A 17807-nucleotide genomic window follows, 5' to 3' on the forward strand; every position below is an offset into this window, starting at 1 on the left:
GCCATATGTCTGACTCGGTACGAAATCGTATGTTCAGTCTGGACTTTTTATGTCTGAGATAAGCGTGTTAGAGAAGTCTTCCGTTATGTCATTGGACTATCCCTCCTACACCTCTGGAAAGAGGCTCAGTAACAATACAAAGGTCTTCAAGGTTCTCACAAAGCATGTAAAGCGGGCGTGAGTAGTCTCTCATCCTCCACTTCTTCATGTCGTCCAACAGACTGGCAAAGTTCAGTAGACACCGTTGCGCGGAACGAAGCCCACCCAAGCGCCTTTCTTTGCGCATGGAGACAGAACCACCGAGCCGGATAAAGTCCGCAGTTGCGCTGCCCATCTCGCTGCCCAATACCCCATCAACGTTACCAGACAGGCCCTCAGCGCCGAGGGACTTCCAGTCAACGTCGCCGAGCCTGATGTGCCAGAGGCCGATGGGTTCCTTATCACCATGGTAGATAACATGGAGCTTGGTGGGAATGAGATGGTAAGTTCAAAAGCCGCGATGGGGGTTCCTAAAACTCTCTAGCAACGGTAATCTCATCTCCTTGGCAGATAATACAAGACACGCGCGATTTTCAAACGGTTGTTGCCAAGGTCATTCTGCCCTTCCGTGATTACTACTTAAAAGACATAGTCTTATTTTGCAGCCGCGATTTGACTTTGGATTCAAGGCCTTTGTTCCGCTGTACATGGGAATCGGGTTGATGCGAACAGGATCGCGGGTCCCGAGCCGTACGACGTGCAGGCTTTCGAGGATATCTACCCTCATCTTCTGATAGTTGGACCTTATTTGGGCAGCAATGTCAACGAGCCATCCAAGATATGATCTTTTGAGAAAGTTTTAGGTACGACTAGATAGTATACAGCAGATAGTGAATGGTTTACCTAAGTAGAAATGAAGTAGAGTAAGATGGATGAAGAGAACGAGTGGTTGCAGAGACTTGGACGTGGCGAACCATTGGTTAAATGTGTGTGAGTCACAGCTCCACAACGAGGTGGAATATAGGTTGCAGAACCCTCGGACTGTCATCAACAAGCCTGAGCACAATAGCTCAGGGGTAGAGCGCTGGGCTCATAACCCAGAGGTCCCTGGATCGAAACCAGGTTGTGCTACATAATCTTTTGCATTTTGCGGCAATGTGTTCTTTTTGAACGAGGTTCCCCTATTCATTTTGTTTTGGCCCGATAGACATCGTTGGGGTTGCGTTCCCTGCCATTGAAGACTTGTGTGCTGCTTAGTCAGAAAAGTGCACCTATCCAGCGACATCTTAGCTACGTCCGTGTAAGGTATTCAGACTATATGCTATCTCACGAGCAGGTGATTCATCAGTATTATACATCAAGTGGATGAATCCTGTTCTTGTCGAATTGCGCAACACGCTCGGGGATGTGGAGAAGGCATTTTACTTCTTTTAACCTCTGAAGCTTGCTACTTTACATAGTACATATACAAATTCTATCTTTACAAAGCCTTCTCTCGTTGGCCAACAACACGATCGAAACTGTCAAATGCCATCGTCATCGAGTGTCTTCCGCCAGTCTTGCCTCTCAGCTGCTCGTCAAAGTTCAAGACCTCCTTGAACGGCACCTTGGCCACAATCTCCACCGTCCTTGCCAGCGACTTCTTCCCCCTCAGCGAAGCCACAATCTCGTAGGGGTCTGGCGGCGCGTAGATACTGCTGACGTCGATGTGCGAACTCGACTCGGCGGACTTGTCGTTGACCTCCAGCACGTGCCCACCGGCTCCCGAGCTGATGTCGTGCTGCACCAAGCCCGCGGCCGCCTCGGGACAGCTGATGTGTAAAAGCATGACGGGCTCGAGGACGCCCACGGCACCCTTTGTGATGTGCGCCTCGCGGAGTGCTTCGCGCACGGCTCGAGATGCTGCGCCGGCAAAGTGTCCACCGGACGGGCTCTCGACGGCTGCGGCGTCGACGGTGATGGTGATGTGGCAGCCTTGGACGGGGGAGCCTCGGCGTGGGCCACGGGCCACGGCTGCGACGGCGCCGTTGATGAGTTGCTGTCGGGCTTCCTCAGGATCAAAGGCGATGTTGCCTTCTTCGGGCAGATCGATGATTACGTGAATGATGTTTCCGTCGCGTTCGATAGTTGGCTCAAGCGCGGCTTGGCGGTGGTGGTCTTCCAGAGGTTCTAGAGTCGCTGTACATGATACTTTGCCTGACTTACTTGCGACGACCCGGTCAAAGGTGACATGATGCGGTCCGATTGAAGATGTGATGCACTCCTTGTAATCGACCTCGATAGGGCCGAAGTCGGCTTGAACCTTAGGGTTCTGCTTGAGGTTGTAGACGGCGATATCAAGGTGAAGTTTGCCCATACCCTGCAGGATGAACTGTTCCGTCTTCTCGTCACGGCTCCATCTCAAGCTGGGGTCTTCTCGTGACGCATTTTCGAGTGCGATCTCTAGCTCCTTGGAAGCTGTGGGCCCGTGAGGGTCAATCGCGAGGAAAGCCACTGGCGGAGGGATTTCTGGTGGTCTGATCTGGATGTGCTTGAGAGCATCTGGAATCTGTTTCTGAGCGACAGTCGCAAGTAGCGTGTCGCCCGTACGAGCCTTCTTCAGACCCTTGATGGCGCCAATCTGTCCCGTTGCGAGGTGCTGTACATCTTCCGTCTTCTCTGCGGATATTTGCAACAAGCCGAACGGGCGCTCTGCAAGCTGATTATGCGTATTCCAGGTGGACGAGTTCTTGTGAAGTTCGCCAAAGTAGACTCGCACGAAGCTCAAGATCCCCTCTTTGGGGTGATTATAGACCTTGAAGACAGAGGCGACTGCTGCCACACGCTGCTGGCCTGGCTTCTTGCTCGAGTTCTGATCTAGTAGCGCAGTGAGGTTGTGCTTTGCCGGCCCGGCGCGAATCTCAAGGTCAGGTCGTTCGTCAGGACTGGGAAGGTAGTCAACGATGGCGTCCATCAGGGGCTCGACACCGATGTGCCGGAAGCTGGCACCTGCCAGAACGGGAATGACGTTTCCGTCGCCGCTACGGATGGCGCTTCGAACGCTGTCCTTCAACATCTTGCCTGTGATTTTGCTTGGATCGTCTGCGAACAAATCCATGATGGACTCATCCCATTCAGCGAGGCCTTCAATGAGCCGCTCACGAGCTGTCTCAATCTCATCGAGAAGATAGTTGCCCTTGAGCACCTCTTGTAGTTCCGCGAACTCGTACTTCGTCTTCTGCTTCTCTGCCTTCCACCGATATCCAACTCGGTCAATGACGTCGATGATACCGACAAACTGGTCGCCTTCCCACCACGGGATTTGGCATACGAGTGGCCATCCGTTCAGACGTGACCCGATTTCCAACACAGATTTTCGAAATGAAGCACCGTCTCGGTCGAGCTTGTTGACGAAGACAATGCGAGGGATCTTGTGGTCGTGTGCGGAAGCCCAGACTCTCTCCGTGTGAGCTTCCACACCTTTCACTGAGTCGATAATACACACGGCGCCATCAAGAACGGGCAGACACCGGTCGACCTCAAATCTGAAGTCTTGATGACCTGGTGTGTCGATAAGATTGATCGTTTTAGGGGTTGTGCCTGGGGCGCATTCCTCGTGAAGGGGCCAGTTGAAAGTGATGGCTGCTGACTGAATTGTGATACCTCGTTCCCGCTCCAGGTCGAGGAAGTCAGTCACTGTATTCCCTGCATCGACGTCTACAGTGTTGCGGTCAGCCAAGGGTACATACTTGCCGCCGTTACAGCTCTCATCCGGTTCCGCGAGAGTGAACGTCGACATGAAGAAAATGATTACAAGGTGAAGTGATTCTTACATACCCCCAACACGGCGGGTCACGCCGCTATAATACAACATGCGCTCAGTTGTTGTGGTTTTGCCCTAAGAATCAATCAGCCATCTTGTAACTCAAGCTCAAAGAGCGACTTAATACGCACAGCATCGACATGGGCAATGATTCCAATGTTTCTGATATCCTTGATGGGAGACCGATGCTTCGATTGTACTGAAGGCATGTGTATTGACCTTCGAAAGCTCACGATCCCAGCGGAAAAAGAGCACCCTGGAAACCGGCCGACATGGCCTCGCCTGGGCACTGAAGCTCGAAAGACCAGCATGGCTAGACCATCAAATGTATGTGCGTTTCTGTAGCACAAACATGAACGGGAAAGGTTCCGATAAACTCCAATTACATTTTAGGGTGCCATGAGATAAGCACGGAAAGAAATCGGTCGTCGCAAATGTCGTGAAGTCAGATCATGGATGAAGCTGTTCAGAATCCGACGGCATGAGAGCTCTCTCATCGACTGCACACTCACTTTGATGAGTCGGCAATCAACCAATCCGCGCAACAAATGACCATTCACCCATGTAGCCCAAGATAGGAAGGCGGTCAGTAGAACTTTGGCTCGTTCCTGCCAGAGCGGATGTCAGTGTCAAGTCAGTGACCTCCCTCAGAAAAGAGGCTGGGGGGTTGTGTGGCTGGTGCTGGCCGCTGCAACTTCGCGGTACCTGTGATTTGCGCCTGCTACGTGTACAAGTGCCGGGTAGATATACTTGCTCCATCAAGTATCCACCAGCACACTCCTTCTATCTGCCAGGAGCTTCAGGAGCCAAACAGTTACGGACCTTGACTCGTCAGCCTCTTGTCCGGACGTCACACCTTGCACCCACCTTGCTTCTTCTTCACACCCACACCCACATCACAACACATCTTTCTTCCAAATCCGTGATATCTAGCTGCCTGGCCGCTTCATCCACGCCAGCTTCCCTTCTTCCTCTTCTCTCATCCACCTCGCTCGCCCTCCGCCATCAAATCTCCGTCCAATCCCGACCGTAACGCAATTTACAACTCGCCAAAATGGAGCTTTCCGACGCCTTGTATGTGGTCCCTAGTCTTTGCGATGCGGTAGCTACCCAGTAGCTATCCTGCGCATGCGCAAAAAGCTAACCAAGCGTCACTCGCATCAGCCGTATCGTCAACTTGGCCACCGCGACCATCATGGTCTTGGGCGGCATTGCCCAATTCTTCAACTTCAACTTGTACGTCGTATCCGATCCCCCCGACGAACCTCCCCTGTCGACGACATCGACTTGCGCGCGCGCACGGATTCTTCGTGCGACGGCCGAACCCCTTCATCGTGACGACGGAAACAGATGGGGGCATAGAAATTCGATGAATCTATACTGACAACTCTGCCTGTGTAGCCAGGGTATCATTGTTGGCGCCTACGTGATCATCTTCGGTCTCTGTAAGCATTCCACCCCTCGTGAAGCGTTCATAGAATGCACTCTTGGTAGTGACATGGCTAATGCAACTCGATTAGGCACCGCTCTGCTCGGTATTTGATAACGGATCCTCCACCTCTGAAGCTCCTCTAACAAAGTACCAGAGTTCCAGATTCCTCCCCAAGTCTCCCGTTACGCCTCATTCCTCTTCTCTTTCGTTGGCCGTGGTGTCTGTAAGTTTCAAAGCCCCCCTCGAATAGTACTCGCAGTCGATACACACTGGTTCTAATGCGGCGTCCTTCCTCCCAGTCTACATTTTCATCGGTTCCATCCTTCTCTCCGACGGCGTCTTCAAGATCATTGCCGGCTCCATTGTCGGCCTTATTGGCGTCGCCTACGTCGTCCTCGAGTTTGTTCCCCAGATTGAGCCGCCAGCCAACATGCGTGAGGCCGATGGCGGCTGGGGCGCAGAGCAGGTGTAAGCTAGCAGCCCCTTTTCAACCACACAAAGAAACCAAATTTCATCTCGGATGCCTTTTGCACTCTCCCAACATTGAAACCGTTGGATGAGGAGAAAAGGCACGGATTCTTCCCCCCCGTTTTACAATTCGCGAAATAAGACAATGAACCGGATTTGCTGAGGCTTTTTTTCTTTCGAAACTCAAGATACTGAAAAGAGACGGGGAACTCGACATCGCGTAAAACGATCACGACAACCAAATCCTCAGCTTCATCCATGACAATGGGGAAGAAAAAGAACGAGAAGAGAAGCGACCAAATAGGAACGACAGTGTGGGAAATTTCGACGAGAAGCTCCCTTATGTTGTTTGGCCCCAACGGGCAGGCTGTATATTGTGTGTATTCACCACTGTAAGGCACGACGGTTGTATGTGTGTGTGTGTGCGTTGTGTAGGGAAAGAGCATATGCTTCATTGCGTTTCAACTTGTACGACGGAAGACTGTGCCAGGTCTGGTGGCACCTTGTATGACTTTTTTCTTAGATGGTGTACAGGAGAAATGGAGGTCGGGAAAAGTAGGGTATTGTTTGGGATCCGCAATGGTTAGTCGTAACAGACCTGATTTTTGCCCTCCAGAAGCCTTGTCCACACTACAAGACGTTTCCATGATGCCCGAGAAGAGTCCAGCCTCTGTGATATAAGTGCGGGTGATACACCATTCCAGTGTTTCCGTGGTTCTAGGTTTGAGCGAAACATTGCTCATTCATGGTTTACGGTAACCGAAAGGCAGACTTCTGGTAACAAGGGGGGACAATCCCATTGTTCTGTAAGCAACTAAACCATGTGAGCAAAGTGCATTGCTTCAGCTTTTGATATTTTAACGCGCAGATTTCCGATGGGAAAGAAGGGCTACTACATACAACCCTACAGCATCCAACGACGCCTTTTGCCATGCCGGTTTTTGTCCCTCTTCATTCCATCCATAGAACACGAAAATATCTCTGTCTTCCCGAATGCCTGTTACCACTCCTTACCACTTCTCCCGAAAACCACTTTGCGAATGTTTCGGTAATCTGTCAATAAACACCCGTTGGAAAAACACATCCACCTTAAACAACGATGGAAAAAAAAACTCCAAGTCCACCTTTGGGGTGGGGAACCATCTCCCTCCCTCCCTTTGCGCGCGCAAATTCCACTTTGTAATTCCATTCGGTTGTTGTAAACAGAAGAAAACGCCCTCTTCGTGAGTCGGAGAAAAACACCCTGTAAAGAAAGATGCCATTTTTTGTTGAGTGGCCGCCAAAATGCGTCCCAAAAACAACCATCCTCTCCCATTTTGTGTAAGGCCAGACCCCGTCCGTTTTTGTTTTTCTCGTTCGCCCCTGGTGAAACCTCAAATGGAAGAAGAATAGCTTCAACCTGTTTGGTGATGGAAAGACAGCCCCAGCCGACCGCTTCGCACAAAAAGGAACTCCAAGCCATGATATGTGTGTGCCCATGTTGCCCCAATAAAATCAGTGTTCCGATGATCCCGTGGTTCGTTTGTATCGTGATGGAACTGTCATTAGTTTCCCATGTCCGCTAGCTCCTTCTCTTTCGCTGCCAACATCTCCCTCATCCGTTCAGCTTCCCGAATCAATGCTGCCCTCTTCTCTGCCTTGACTCTTTCGTTTTCTGGCCTGAATCCCGGGTTGCTCGTCTGACTGCTTGGTCCAGGCGATGGAAGAGGCGTCATCTGAGCATTCGAGTAGGATCCAGGACTTGGTGCCGAGGCGGCCGGCGACATAGCAGATCGGGCGTAGTGTTCCGCGGCATCATCGCTACCCGAGTGGTAGGCCGGGCTGTCATCCGCTGTTGTCGGGTTGAGGATTGACTTGATGGACGATAACCGCTTGGACGTATCCGGTCCCCCGTCGCCAGACGGATTTCCTTCCGCAGAAAGTGACCTTTTCCTCGATGGAGACAAGAAAGAGCCGGGTGACAGGGAGGGTTGGCGTTCCCCCATGGCGGCGAGCGAAGTGATGGGAGCAAGGCGATTATCGTCGTTCAGCGATCCTGGATAGGGGTTCGAAGTTCGGGAACTCGAAGACTGATACGCAGCCAAGTCATGCGAAGGCAGCGGCGAGCCTTGTCGATTCTGACGCATAAGTGGATCTGGAAGCATGGTGGCAGGATTCTCTTCCCGACGTCGAAAGCCCAAATTGATGGATCCATCCTCGTTCATCGTGCCCCTTTCTGGACTTCCCTCTGGTGCCACGCTCTGCGTCTCCGAACCCTCAAGCATCTCTTCTGTCCATTCGCCGCCAAACGAAGATGGTATCACTCGTTTCCGTCGCTTGATGATCGACTTCTTCATAGTCACAGGCCGGTGAACTCCGTGAAGTTTGTAGTAAAGACCTGTTTATGTCAGCATGTCGAAGATTTCTCCAGAAAAAAGGCGGCACGTACCGCAAGCATTGCAGATCGTGTGGCCACTTTCGTCTCGTCTCCATAGCGGGGTGATGGTAGTGCCGCAATTTTGGCAGGCGATCACAACGGTGTGATTCGGGTTTTGTGCTTGCTGTAATTGCAGCGCGGCGATATCGACAGGAGCAACAGGGTCGTCTACGGCCATGGGTTCTCCTTGAGATTGGCTAGACGAGCCGCCGCCGCCGCCACCGCCACCACCACAACCACCTTGCCCCTGAACATTCAGATGGGCGGATTTCGAGACTCGGTTGTTGTACGCAGGACAACCACTGCAGCCTTCGGCACCACCGGTACCGTTGCACTTTCCACCACCTGGGCAGGTGCCTGATGGCGCCTGTTCCTCCGTAACATACGTCGGAGCGGGAGCACTGAGATATTTTGGGCCTGGACCTGGTGCTGGCGCAATCTTTGGGGGAGCCGTCCTCGGTGCCGCAGCAACAAGATGCGGGGGTTTCTTAAGGTTAGTTGGGCGGGATGCGTTTCTCGCCTTCTGATACAGGCCGCAAGCGTTGCATATCGTCGTTCCCTGCGGAGATCTCCTCCACAACGGTGTTCGTGTTGTACCACAGTTACTGCAGCTGGTCAATTAAGGGTCCAAAGGGGGTTGGAAAGAAGCCCGTCGCCCTCTTACCTGCAGACCTGACCCGTCTGGCCTGAAGAAGACGTTGTCGCCGTTGACGGTGCCGGGCTGGGTCTTGGTTCTGACCTCACGTCCTTCGGGGAGCCATCACTGGATACTGATACCGGACTCCTGGCCTGCGACCTCGACATGGTGTCGCTCGACGGACTACGTCGGGAGTTTGGCCGCAAGGTCGCCGGCCCCTCAAGGCTCTCGCCTCGGCCTATTGGACTGGGGCCTCTCGCCTGCTCCATGGCAGCGTACTGCCCTCCTTCGCGGGCCTTGGGGGACATGCGTCGAGATGGGAGAGCGGTTCGGATGGTCGAGGGGGGCTGTTTTGCCGTCCCCTGTGCCGCCGACGACATGCCATCGGCCATAGCCATTCGTGGAGAGCGTGGTTTCGGTCGAGGTGGGATGTACTAGCCGTGGGTGGTGTTGAGAGCAGTAGAAGACGTGTGTACTAGTCGAGGCGAAGTGTAAAGAGGACCTCGACGAGTAGGAAAGGGGTATCGAGTACGTTGATTTGATGACTTCGTTAGGCAGAGATAATGCTTGGCCCGGAGAAAGGAAACGGCTTCGGAGGAGGAAGGAGATAACTAGCGGCGAGACGGTCGTAGGATGGCGTATAAAGAAGGAGGAGAGGAGTAGGGCCCGAGTCAAACCTAGACAACCCCACCACGGTGCAAAGGTGGTTCGACGGTCGGCAGTCCGGAGGAGGAGAGGGTCAGGGAATGAAATTGGCCCGTCCTCGAGTAGACGACAACGTCAGGAAGTGGCTGTGGAAGACCGGATGACGGAGCAAGAAGGCGGAATCGGAGGCCGGGGGAAGGAAACAAGCACCAGAGGGTCGCCACCGTTGATCCAGGGCAACAAGAAGGTCTCTAGGTGCTGATGCCTCTTTACGGGGTACACAGTGTGGTGTGAGAGGCTGAGGGGCCTACTGTACGCCAGGGGTCGGTTTCTTCTACAGCCCCGGATTCGGTTTCTTCTGCTCTACCAGGAAGAGGGGGGTGTGAGAGTGTTGCAGAAGAGTTGAGAGAGCGTACGGGAGCCTAAGAGGGTAATGATGGTGATTTCGAGTGCATGCTGAGGAGAAAACAACCGGCGTTGCTGGCGTTGACAGACATGTAAGAGCCCCTCGTCGACGGGAAGGGCAGCGAGTTCCTCTAGAGGGTTCACCGGGCGGTGAGAGAGGTATCGGCAGGTATTTGGTGGGCTCTTGGGGGACAACAGCAGTTAGGTGGGAAAGGGGGGTGGGAGGTTGCTTGTGAAGTCTTGAAGCAGGCCAGAGTTCTGGAACGGTGGAAGCCAGCCTGGAAGCGTAGTGAACCTGTGTTGATCTTGGACAGGGGCGGGTGTTGGTCTAGTGTGAAAGTAGTCGAGGCCACTTGTATGTGAGGTGTGCCAGTACTTGCGTAGGGCGGCGGTGATGTGAGGGACGAGGAGGAACCGCGGCGCTGGAAGTGCGTGAGGTGGTGGCAGAAAATCACGAGAACAGACTGGACAGCCCACGCTACGGCTCCTGCCTGCGACTAAGCTGCTGCGTCCGCGTCTGGGCTCTCTCCTCTCTCGCTTCCCAATGACGAGTGACGAACGACAAATGGGGGAAAATCGGAGCCCAGGTGCTGGGTCACCGTGGGTGATCTGAGCTGAGAGGTCACGGATTACAACAGGTGGTCGCTGATTGGTTGTGACGAGGAATGTCGCTAAGGCACAACGACAAGGGTGACAGGGGACTTCGATGTCTTCTAATCCACCCGCCGGTCCAAAAATCCACCTAGCTGCGTCCAACATCGCGGCATTGATGGCACTTGGGTCCAAGAGACTTTTTTTTCTTTTTCTCTCTTCTTTCTCTCCTTCCGTGATCCAAGGATGGGACTCATTCTGTTCGTAATATCAACTCTTTTACGGTTTCCGCGTACGTCGGGAAAATATTGCTTCGGCTGTTTCGTCATCTTGCCTGGAGTCACGAGGTTGAGTACCTTTTCATCCATGAATCTCGTCTCGATATCTGGCCATATCTCACATACTCTCTCAAATCCTTTGACGAAAGCAGATCGTGACCAAGACACCACAACCAAGATCCCTCCAGACCAGTCACCAAACATCTGGACCACGATAGCGACAGGCAGGGGCCCTATGAGACGATAAGTACCCAGACTCCAGGTCTAGTCCCGAACAATACGGCGTAATTAGCCTTTCCCGGGCTGGCGTCGCCCAGACTTCCCTGCTTGTGCTGGCTGCTGGATGCTAGCAACTGGGTACTGGGGGGGAAGACGCCGGTTCGCTGCGACTCCATCTAGCGGACGGTGGACACCACCTCTGATTTGCCTGACTCTGGAATGGATCAATCGGCACGTCTGGCGAACATACGCCGTCTCCATGTCAATGCTGCGCCAAACCCTTGGAGGGGGCCCTTCGCTGTCCACCCCGCGACCAGGACGGAATTGACGAAGAATTTGTTGCGGTAACCTTAAAGCCGAGTGTGACGGCCCTGCCTAGCGCAGCATTGGCTTCGACTGACACGCGCATGTTTGTGAGCGTAGCACCAGTCAGGTAGTCCCATCAGGTCATCTTCCTGTCGTATTTCAGGACATGCTTCACCGACTGATACTGCAGTGTGCTGACATCTCTCTATGAGGCGTCAGCTTTGCTCGTGTAAGAAGAAAGGATATCATCCTACCTTACCTAATCGTGTTCCAATAGGCGGTATGGCAGCTGAAGAAGCACTATTGTGCGGCGCACCTACAGATAGATGTGCCTAGAGACCTCGTGAGGGTGTGTCGACCCAGGTCCCAGCATTTTTACAGCTGCATCATCTCTCACATCACCGGCACTCTTCCGCCGGCCGAAGCGAGATGCAGCACCTCTAATGGGGGGCCAACCTAACCCAAGGCGACGACCCCAGGAGCCCAGGGCCCCAGGGGCCATCTCCTGCCCGCCAGCTCGGTCTCCGGTTCCAATTGCCAGAAGACACTTCGCCCATGTGTTCTTGTGTCCGCGGGTGCGCAGTAAGGTATGTGTCCCCCAGTGCTCTGGAATCGAAACAGGGCTGTCCGAGTAGTGTAAGCCATCCGCCCCCCAAAGATGCAATGCAACACACCCGACGAGGTCGGCTCTCCGACACTGAGCGGACGTAGGAATACAGGTGAGATACTGTAAGCCCTGGCAAGTCTTGTCGAAGCAAGGCCTCCCGGGGATGCGACTTACACCCTTCCGCCACGGCTAGCGCAGGCAAAAGTTGAGACACCGAAGCAGGCAGAAGAAGATGCGAGATTCCAGTTTCCCCGATTATGACAAAGGGCAAATCGAGGATCCTGAGGATTTCGTTCAACTTGGGCTCATGACCTATCATTCCACCACACGGTATGATACGTACACGTGCCGGTTCCTTCTCTCGTAATAAAGTCGGCTGTAGGATTTTTTTCATCCATTAGCGCCTCGGTACCGAAAGAAGTAAACGGAAGAAAGAAGATGACAAAAAAGAAGGTACCTTGCTCCAGAAGTCCCAGAAGGCAAGAACTATGGCCCATCAAACCTGCAGCGGGTGGACCAAGAACCGGAGTCCGGGTCCGAGTAACTGGCGAGCCTTCTTCCTTCCCGTCCAGTGACAATCGACATGAATAAGCTGACAGGGTCCTTTAAAGGCGGTGACGAATGAGGCAATCGGGGGTCATGCCAGTTCCCCCATTTCCACCCCAAAAACGCCTTTTGTTTTTTTTATTCGTTTTTTTCCTTCCTGCGAGCAAATACGTAATCCCGAGGTTTGGCAGGGACCTCCCTCGGTGATAGGAGCAAGGGCCATTGATCAGACCGGATGATCAATGATAACAATGCAACCCGCAACGGCAGTGTAATTTGATGTTGTGTGTGCCATGTGGTGGCTTGAGCTTCCACCTCCTTCCAAGTTCCGAGATCCATGGATGCATTTCCCCAATCGACGACCCCTCCGCCCTCGGTGACCGAACCTCCTCAACGTTGCACGGCTCCGAGATGCAATTTAACGCCGAGCTTGCTGCGGTTTTATTCTCTGTCGTTTGTCAAATTGTCTATCTGCGGAGGTTTCGTATAACTGGTGAGACGTTCGAAGCAGGCATCAGCAACTAAGGTGAAGTCAAAATGCCGGATCCGAGGCGAGATACGTGGTCTTGTTCGGTGATAAAAAAAAAAGGCTTCTTGAAAATCTCGTGGGTTGGGGCACTTTTTTTTTCCTCCACAGTGCCCAGAAAAAAATGAGTGGCATGCCGAGGCTCGCATCCATCTCCCGACAATTGTGAGCCAATCGCCTCACTCTAAAATGTCATCTCGGGCCGTTCAAGGCTTTCGTTCATCATATCATGCCTGCCATCGTCTTGGCTGAGCCCGCGGAATATCTACCTGAGAATAGAAACAATGGCAGAGCGTGCGTCAGGTGACCCATTGTCCTTCGAGAAGGTCTCGGGTACTAATGTAGCGTGGTAGCTTGGCAAAGTTTGTGTCATTATCAACTAGGTAAATGGGTATCTGCATCTAGTCCGCCCGTAATCATGAAAGGGGTATACGCATTCAAAGAAGTATCCGTCGTACGAGTCATAAAGAAAAAGCCCGAGGCCTGCTGACGACCGTATGCTAGCCTCGTTCCTTCGTTCCGTCGTATCAAGCGTCGGGGTCGCTGTCCCAGTTGTTGAGTGAAGCGTTGAAGTCAACCTTCATTTCCATCATTGCGTCTCTCGCAAGGCATACCACAATGGCGATGGTAATGGCATTCCAAACTGCCTGATAGTTTTTGCTGAGGCCAACCTCGACCTGGTAACTGACATAGGCCTTGTCTCCTTCTTTCGCGGAGTCAATGGTAAGTACCATGACAGATGTGTTGACGATGAAAAGTCCATATATCACGGGCGGCCGGCGGGTGTACTGTTCTTCCTGCCCATGTGAAGACCGACTTGCTGGACTGAGGAGGTTCCGGTCCGCTATCTTGTCCTGCTGGTTATCGTCGTATTTGGTTCCGTTGCTAGGAGAAGTCGAGCGGCGTAATGCGCGAGGTTTCTTTGGCGACGGCGTCTGATACTTGTCGGGCACGAGGACAACCCTATTGTCCTCGATTTCGGCATCATCATCCTCGTCTTCGCGATAGTCAGGATTCGCTAGATCATTCTCCCAATAAGCGCGATGGGTAGCAGCAGCCGCCTTGAGACGTAACTGCATGTGCTCCTCAATGGCTTGAGGTGACATTTTTGTGTCCACCATGTCGATGACGAGATTCGGCAGATACTCGAGACTGTTGTATCCCCCGTCTTGTTCGGCCCATTTCGCATATTCGTGGAGTTCCTTCTCGATGAGAGCGCGTGCTCTGTGTCTTTGGCGTGACTGGCACAAGCCTCGCACATGCGCCGTCAGCTCAATGAGCCGAGCGAGTGCTCTCGTCGCTACATACTGTTAGCCGTCAACCTTCCTAAATTCTCTTGATTTTGGATCCTCACCCTTGAAGTCATTTCCGCTTCTCGAGTTGATGACGGGTGGGTGGGCATCAGAGCTTGCGAAGAGAACATCCGGGATGGGGATTCCTCGAAAGTCCATATCCCAATGTGACGGTAGTAGAGGACTGTACTGCCTCATGTACAGAATTTGGAAGAGTCTGTTCTCTTCGTCTGTCCAGTCGTCGCTGCCCGGGAATAGCTTCCTTTCCTCGTCCATCTCGTCCAGCTGCCGCCTCTCCTCGTCCTTTTCTTTTTCGCTCAAGACATCCTCTTTTCTCTTAGTAACTTTGCGCGGTGTCTTTTTGACACGGCCGGACAAAATTTTGTCTGATCCCGGTGTGCCGTCTCTGCCAGCACTCGTGCTCGTCGGCGGAGTTTCGGTGAGCGGTGTGGCGCTAAGACGACTGCGAGCAAGTGGTCTGTTTATTTGCGGAGTGCGTGCCGGTGAGGCACTCCCCACAGATTCTGATGATTGTCGGTTCATGGCAAAGAAGAATGCGATGATGTTGATTGCGCGCGATTTGAAGCAGTGAGATTCAGCTATCACTTTGCCAATTTTGTGGCGGGAATCGAAGTTGGATAGACTTCAACGATTGGTGGCGCTGCGAGAGTTGCGCGCTTTTTGTCAGCTCACGAAGGTGCTGTGTGAAAATGGCAGTTGCGAATATACATCTCTTTATCAAGTCAATTCTCATTGTTTCTTCATCTGGAGACTTCTATTTTGACTACCTACTTGCAGTGACTCGGCGAATACGCAGGAAGCAAGGAGATGGCCGCCCCTCGAGTCGCATTGACCGTGAATTTCGAGGAAGGCAGCAAGGTCCTGACTATTGTATTGTCTGTGACGGATGCGGCGACCCAACAAACAAAGCCGTTGATGTCCTCTGTTTAAAGTCGATGGCGACGCGGTGAGACAATGGCAACTGAGACAAAAGCCGCGCTTGCTGCAGGCGCTCTCAAGGTAAGGCAGGCAGCACTTGCCTGACAAGGTGTAAGTGTAAAGGCCCGTGCTCTTTCTTTCCTCTCGTGTCGTCCAATATTTTTTGGCTGTAAACCACGTGACTGATCTCCCGGCAGATAACCGGCCTAGCGAGAACTTGTGGGTCTGCTGGCAGAAATGACATCTTTCCCAGACGGGATCGATCACTAAAGGTGGGAAGGAACCCCTGCACTAGTGACTTCCCTGCTTTGTTAGCGTGCCTGCTTACAGTGGAGAGGCTCTGGTTTGCATGACGGGGCAATTTTTCAGGTCGCGACGACGCGCCTCAGAACAATCAAGTGCCTTCACCTAGGCCCATCACATTCACGTCCTGCAACTACAACCCGAATGGGCCAACATCGCTTTTCTCCACCATACGAATTTCATCTTACCAACGTTGAGCGCACCCCCCAACATACGCGCCTGCTATACCAACATTTCTACGAGTAGTCTAGCTATGCGCCAGCTTTTGCGCCGAACCAGCAGTTATTCATCATGAATTGGAGCAAGCAAACCGTCGTTCAACTCAAGGCGGAATTGAAACGCCGAGGGCTCGCCACCGCAGGTCTCAAACAGGAGCTCGTCGAGCGACTGACCACTAGCGACGAGGCCGCAGAGGAAGAGGTGCAGGAAGATGTGCAGGAAGAGGCACAGGAAGAAGAAGAGGCTTCCCCAGAGCCAGAGCCCCAACCCGCCGAGCCTGCTGAAGCGCTCACCGAACCTGCTCCCATTAACACCACCGCCGAAGATGTTGCCGATACTGAGAATACAATTGCGCAAGCAGTGGTGGCAAGCTCCGAACCCAAGATGGAGCAATCGGCACTCAAGCCCGCCACCCAAGATACGGAGACAACCATTCCGGAATCAATCGCCGCCGCGAACCCTACGCCTCCTGCCCCCGCTGAGATGGCGCAAGATGCGCAGAAACGAAAGCGCCGATCCCAGAGCCCTGCCGAATCGTCAGAGTCGATTACTCGCAAGCGCATTAAAGCAGACCAAGGCCGTATCGAGGCAGACAAAGCAGACGAGGCACCAAGCTCAGAGTCAACCAGCGTTGCTGGTGTCATAAACCAAATCAAGGAAGGTGTGAAGGATGTCTTGAAGGAGAGCCTGGAGGGAGGTAGCGGTCTTCTTGAGGATGTTGCGAAGGAGGCAAAGGACACTTCGAAAGACGTTGAAGAGCTCGCGGAGAGCCACCCTATTGAACAGGACCTGCCGACGACAGAAGCAAACGCCGAAGAAGACACGGAGATGCAGGATGAGCTTAACGGAAAGGTGGACGCAGTCTCTGCCGCCGATCCTGAACACCGACAGGCTTCAGTTCACGGCCAAGAGCACCCCACGGACGGTCCGGTCACTGATCAGGAGCGACACGAGATTGCGCCAGCAGACGACAATGACGCCATGGAGTACGAAAGAACGGTGCAGCCAGCTATCCACCCTGCTACCAGGGCTCTCTACATCAAGAACTTGATGAGACCACTGAAGGAGTCTACAGTTCATGACCGTCTTGTTGAGCTATCAACTCCTTCTGGCGCAGAACCCAACTCAGACGATGTCGAGGACGTATACCTGGATTCCATCAAATCTCATGCGTTCGCAGTGTTCAGAACTACGACTCTGGCTTCGCGTGTCCGGAACGCGTTGCATGACGTCACCTGGCCAGATGAAAGCAACCGCAAGCCACTTTCGGTGGACTTTGTGCCACCAGAAAAAGTGAGGGATTGGATTCACGAGGAGGAGGCCGAAGGAAAATCCAACAGGAGCGCTCGATTCGCAGTGCGTTACGACATCGAAGACGACGGATATGTCACCGCTCGCCTGGTCTCTGGTAATGGCGTAGCATCGGCTGAGCCAACTAGGGGTGCACCTGCAGGCCCAGCTGTTAAGGACGTCAATGCCATTCCTCTCGGCCCTCGTGGCGGTCGAGGATTTGAAGGAGCTCCCCTAGGCCCCAGAGGAGACTCCCAGCGTGGTCCTGGTTCTAGACCTCCACGACTGATAGAAAACTTTCCCGGGGGCCCTGTACAAACCACGCGAGCCCACCCTCCGGTATCTTTCCAGGCCGTCTCGGATGATCTTGTCAGCAGACGACTGCGAAATATGCGTTCTTACTACACCAAAGATATCGATAGGGACATGGGCCCGGAGACTGAGATCAACCGCTACATCTTCGAAGAGGGCGACAAGTTTGTTGACCGTGGCCACGAGAACTTTGTCGGCATCCGACCCCCGCACAGAGAGGCTGAGCGTCGTCGACAAATGGCCGGCGGAGGGCCGCCGCCGAGGGGGCCACCTCCTCCAGGCCGTGGTGGTAGACGGAGTGGTGGCAACGGCCGTCGCGGCCCCCGCATGGTCAGCGACAGGTATCTGCCGGGCATTAATGAGAGCGGCCCCTATCGCCAGGGCGACCGTGGAAACTTTGGTGGTTCTCGTCCTGACGGTGGCCGCCGTTTCCGTTCCGACGACCGTGGCAGCCGGTACTAGGAGCCCAAATCATCTCTTCAGAGTGATCGGTTGGCTGCTTCGGCTTCCATCATGCCTATGGCTGCGTCCCAAACGCCTTCCACGACCACGTCTAGGCTTCCAGTGGGTTTGCCTAGCAATCTCGAATCCAACC

At 53.4% G+C, this 17807-nt stretch overlaps 6 protein-coding genes across 6 annotated transcripts; 3 read left to right on the plus strand and 3 right to left on the minus strand.

Moving 5' to 3' along the window:
* Nucleotides 1-66: 66 nt before the first annotated feature.
* On the plus strand, nt 67-1318 carry BDZ83DRAFT_727268 (uncharacterized protein). The gene is made up of 5 exons (XM_060512780.1): nt 67-166; nt 260-481; nt 645-682; nt 891-902; nt 1004-1318. Exons 1-5 carry the CDS (start codon nt 86-88, stop codon nt 1113-1115), a joined length of 465 nt encoding a protein of 154 aa, XP_060369635.1. The 5' UTR covers nt 67-85; the 3' UTR covers nt 1116-1318.
* Nucleotides 1319-1352: 34 nt separating this feature from the next.
* Nucleotides 1353-4459, minus strand: BDZ83DRAFT_605655 (translation elongation factor G). The gene is made up of 3 exons (XM_060507341.1): nt 3913-4459; nt 3796-3856; nt 1353-3675 (listed from the first exon to the last, which is right to left on the minus strand). Exons 1-3 carry the CDS (start codon nt 4090-4092, stop codon nt 1460-1462), a joined length of 2457 nt encoding a protein of 818 aa, XP_060369636.1. The 5' UTR covers nt 4093-4459; the 3' UTR covers nt 1353-1459.
* A 376-nt stretch (nt 4460-4835) lies between these two features.
* BDZ83DRAFT_748324 (COPI associated protein) lies at nt 4836-5685 on the plus strand (the record flags this gene model as incomplete). Its single annotated transcript, XM_060513596.1, has 6 exons — nt 4836-4855; nt 4946-5017; nt 5183-5226; nt 5302-5316; nt 5368-5436; nt 5513-5685. 6 exons carry the CDS (start codon nt 4836-4838, stop codon nt 5683-5685), a joined length of 393 nt encoding a protein of 130 aa, XP_060369637.1.
* A 1399-nt stretch (nt 5686-7084) lies between these two features.
* On the minus strand, nt 7085-9558 carry BDZ83DRAFT_36680 (GATA zinc finger protein). The gene is made up of 3 exons (XM_060502615.1): nt 8762-9558; nt 8110-8702; nt 7085-8058 (listed from the first exon to the last, which is right to left on the minus strand). The coding sequence occupies exons 1-3, from the start codon at nt 9130-9132 to the stop codon at nt 7226-7228; spliced, it is 1797 nt and encodes a 598-aa protein (XP_060369638.1). The 5' UTR covers nt 9133-9558; the 3' UTR covers nt 7085-7225.
* A 3826-nt stretch (nt 9559-13384) lies between these two features.
* BDZ83DRAFT_748326 (uncharacterized protein) lies at nt 13385-14692 on the minus strand (the record flags this gene model as incomplete). The annotated part of the gene is made up of 2 exons (XM_060513597.1): nt 13385-14157; nt 14212-14692. 2 exons carry the CDS (start codon nt 14690-14692, stop codon nt 13385-13387), a joined length of 1254 nt encoding a protein of 417 aa, XP_060369639.1.
* A 990-nt stretch (nt 14693-15682) lies between these two features.
* BDZ83DRAFT_568361 (uncharacterized protein) lies at nt 15683-17674 on the plus strand (the record flags this gene model as incomplete). The annotated part of the gene is made up of 1 exon (XM_060504060.1): nt 15683-17674. One exon carries the CDS (start codon nt 15683-15685, stop codon nt 17672-17674), a length of 1992 nt encoding a protein of 663 aa, XP_060369640.1.
* Nucleotides 17675-17807: the final 133 nt, after the last annotated feature.

Source organism: Colletotrichum acutatum (assembly GCF_030867785.1).
Source record: "Colletotrichum acutatum strain CBS 112980 chromosome Unknown BDZ83scaffold_11, whole genome shotgun sequence".
In the NCBI taxonomy this organism is placed as follows: Eukaryota; Fungi; Ascomycota; class Sordariomycetes; order Glomerellales; family Glomerellaceae; genus Colletotrichum; species Colletotrichum acutatum.

Bases quoted from the DNA above. Each gene is read 5' to 3' on its own strand.
- BDZ83DRAFT_727268 (XM_060512780.1), top strand. From the start codon at position 86: ATGTCATTGGACTATCCCTCCTACACCTCTGGAAAGAGGCTCAGTAAC. The intron at 167-259 runs GTAAAGCGGGCG...CGCGGAACGAAG, and splicing joins TCAAGGTTCTCACAAAGCAT to CCCACCCAAGCGCCTTTCTT. The intron at 482-644 runs GTAAGTTCAAAA...CTTATTTTGCAG, and splicing joins AGCTTGGTGGGAATGAGATG to CCGCGATTTGACTTTGGATT.
- BDZ83DRAFT_605655 (XM_060507341.1), bottom strand. From the start codon at position 4,092: ATGCTGGTCTTTCGAGCTTCAGTGCCCAGGCGAGGCCATGTCGGCCGG. The intron at 3,857-3,912 runs GTGCGTATTAAG...ATTGATTCTTAG, and splicing joins TCATTGCCCATGTCGATGCT to GGCAAAACCACAACAACTGA. The intron at 3,676-3,795 runs GTATGTAAGAAT...GCAACACTGTAG, and splicing joins CGTGACCCGCCGTGTTGGGG to ACGTCGATGCAGGGAATACA.
- BDZ83DRAFT_36680 (XM_060502615.1), bottom strand. From the start codon at position 9,132: ATGGCTATGGCCGATGGCATGTCGTCGGCGGCACAGGGGACGGCAAAA. The intron at 8,703-8,761 runs GTAAGAGGGCGA...GACCAGCTGCAG, and splicing joins CAGACGGGTCAGGTCTGCAG to TAACTGTGGTACAACACGAA. The intron at 8,059-8,109 runs GTACGTGCCGCC...TGACATAAACAG, and splicing joins CACGATCTGCAATGCTTGCG to GTCTTTACTACAAACTTCAC.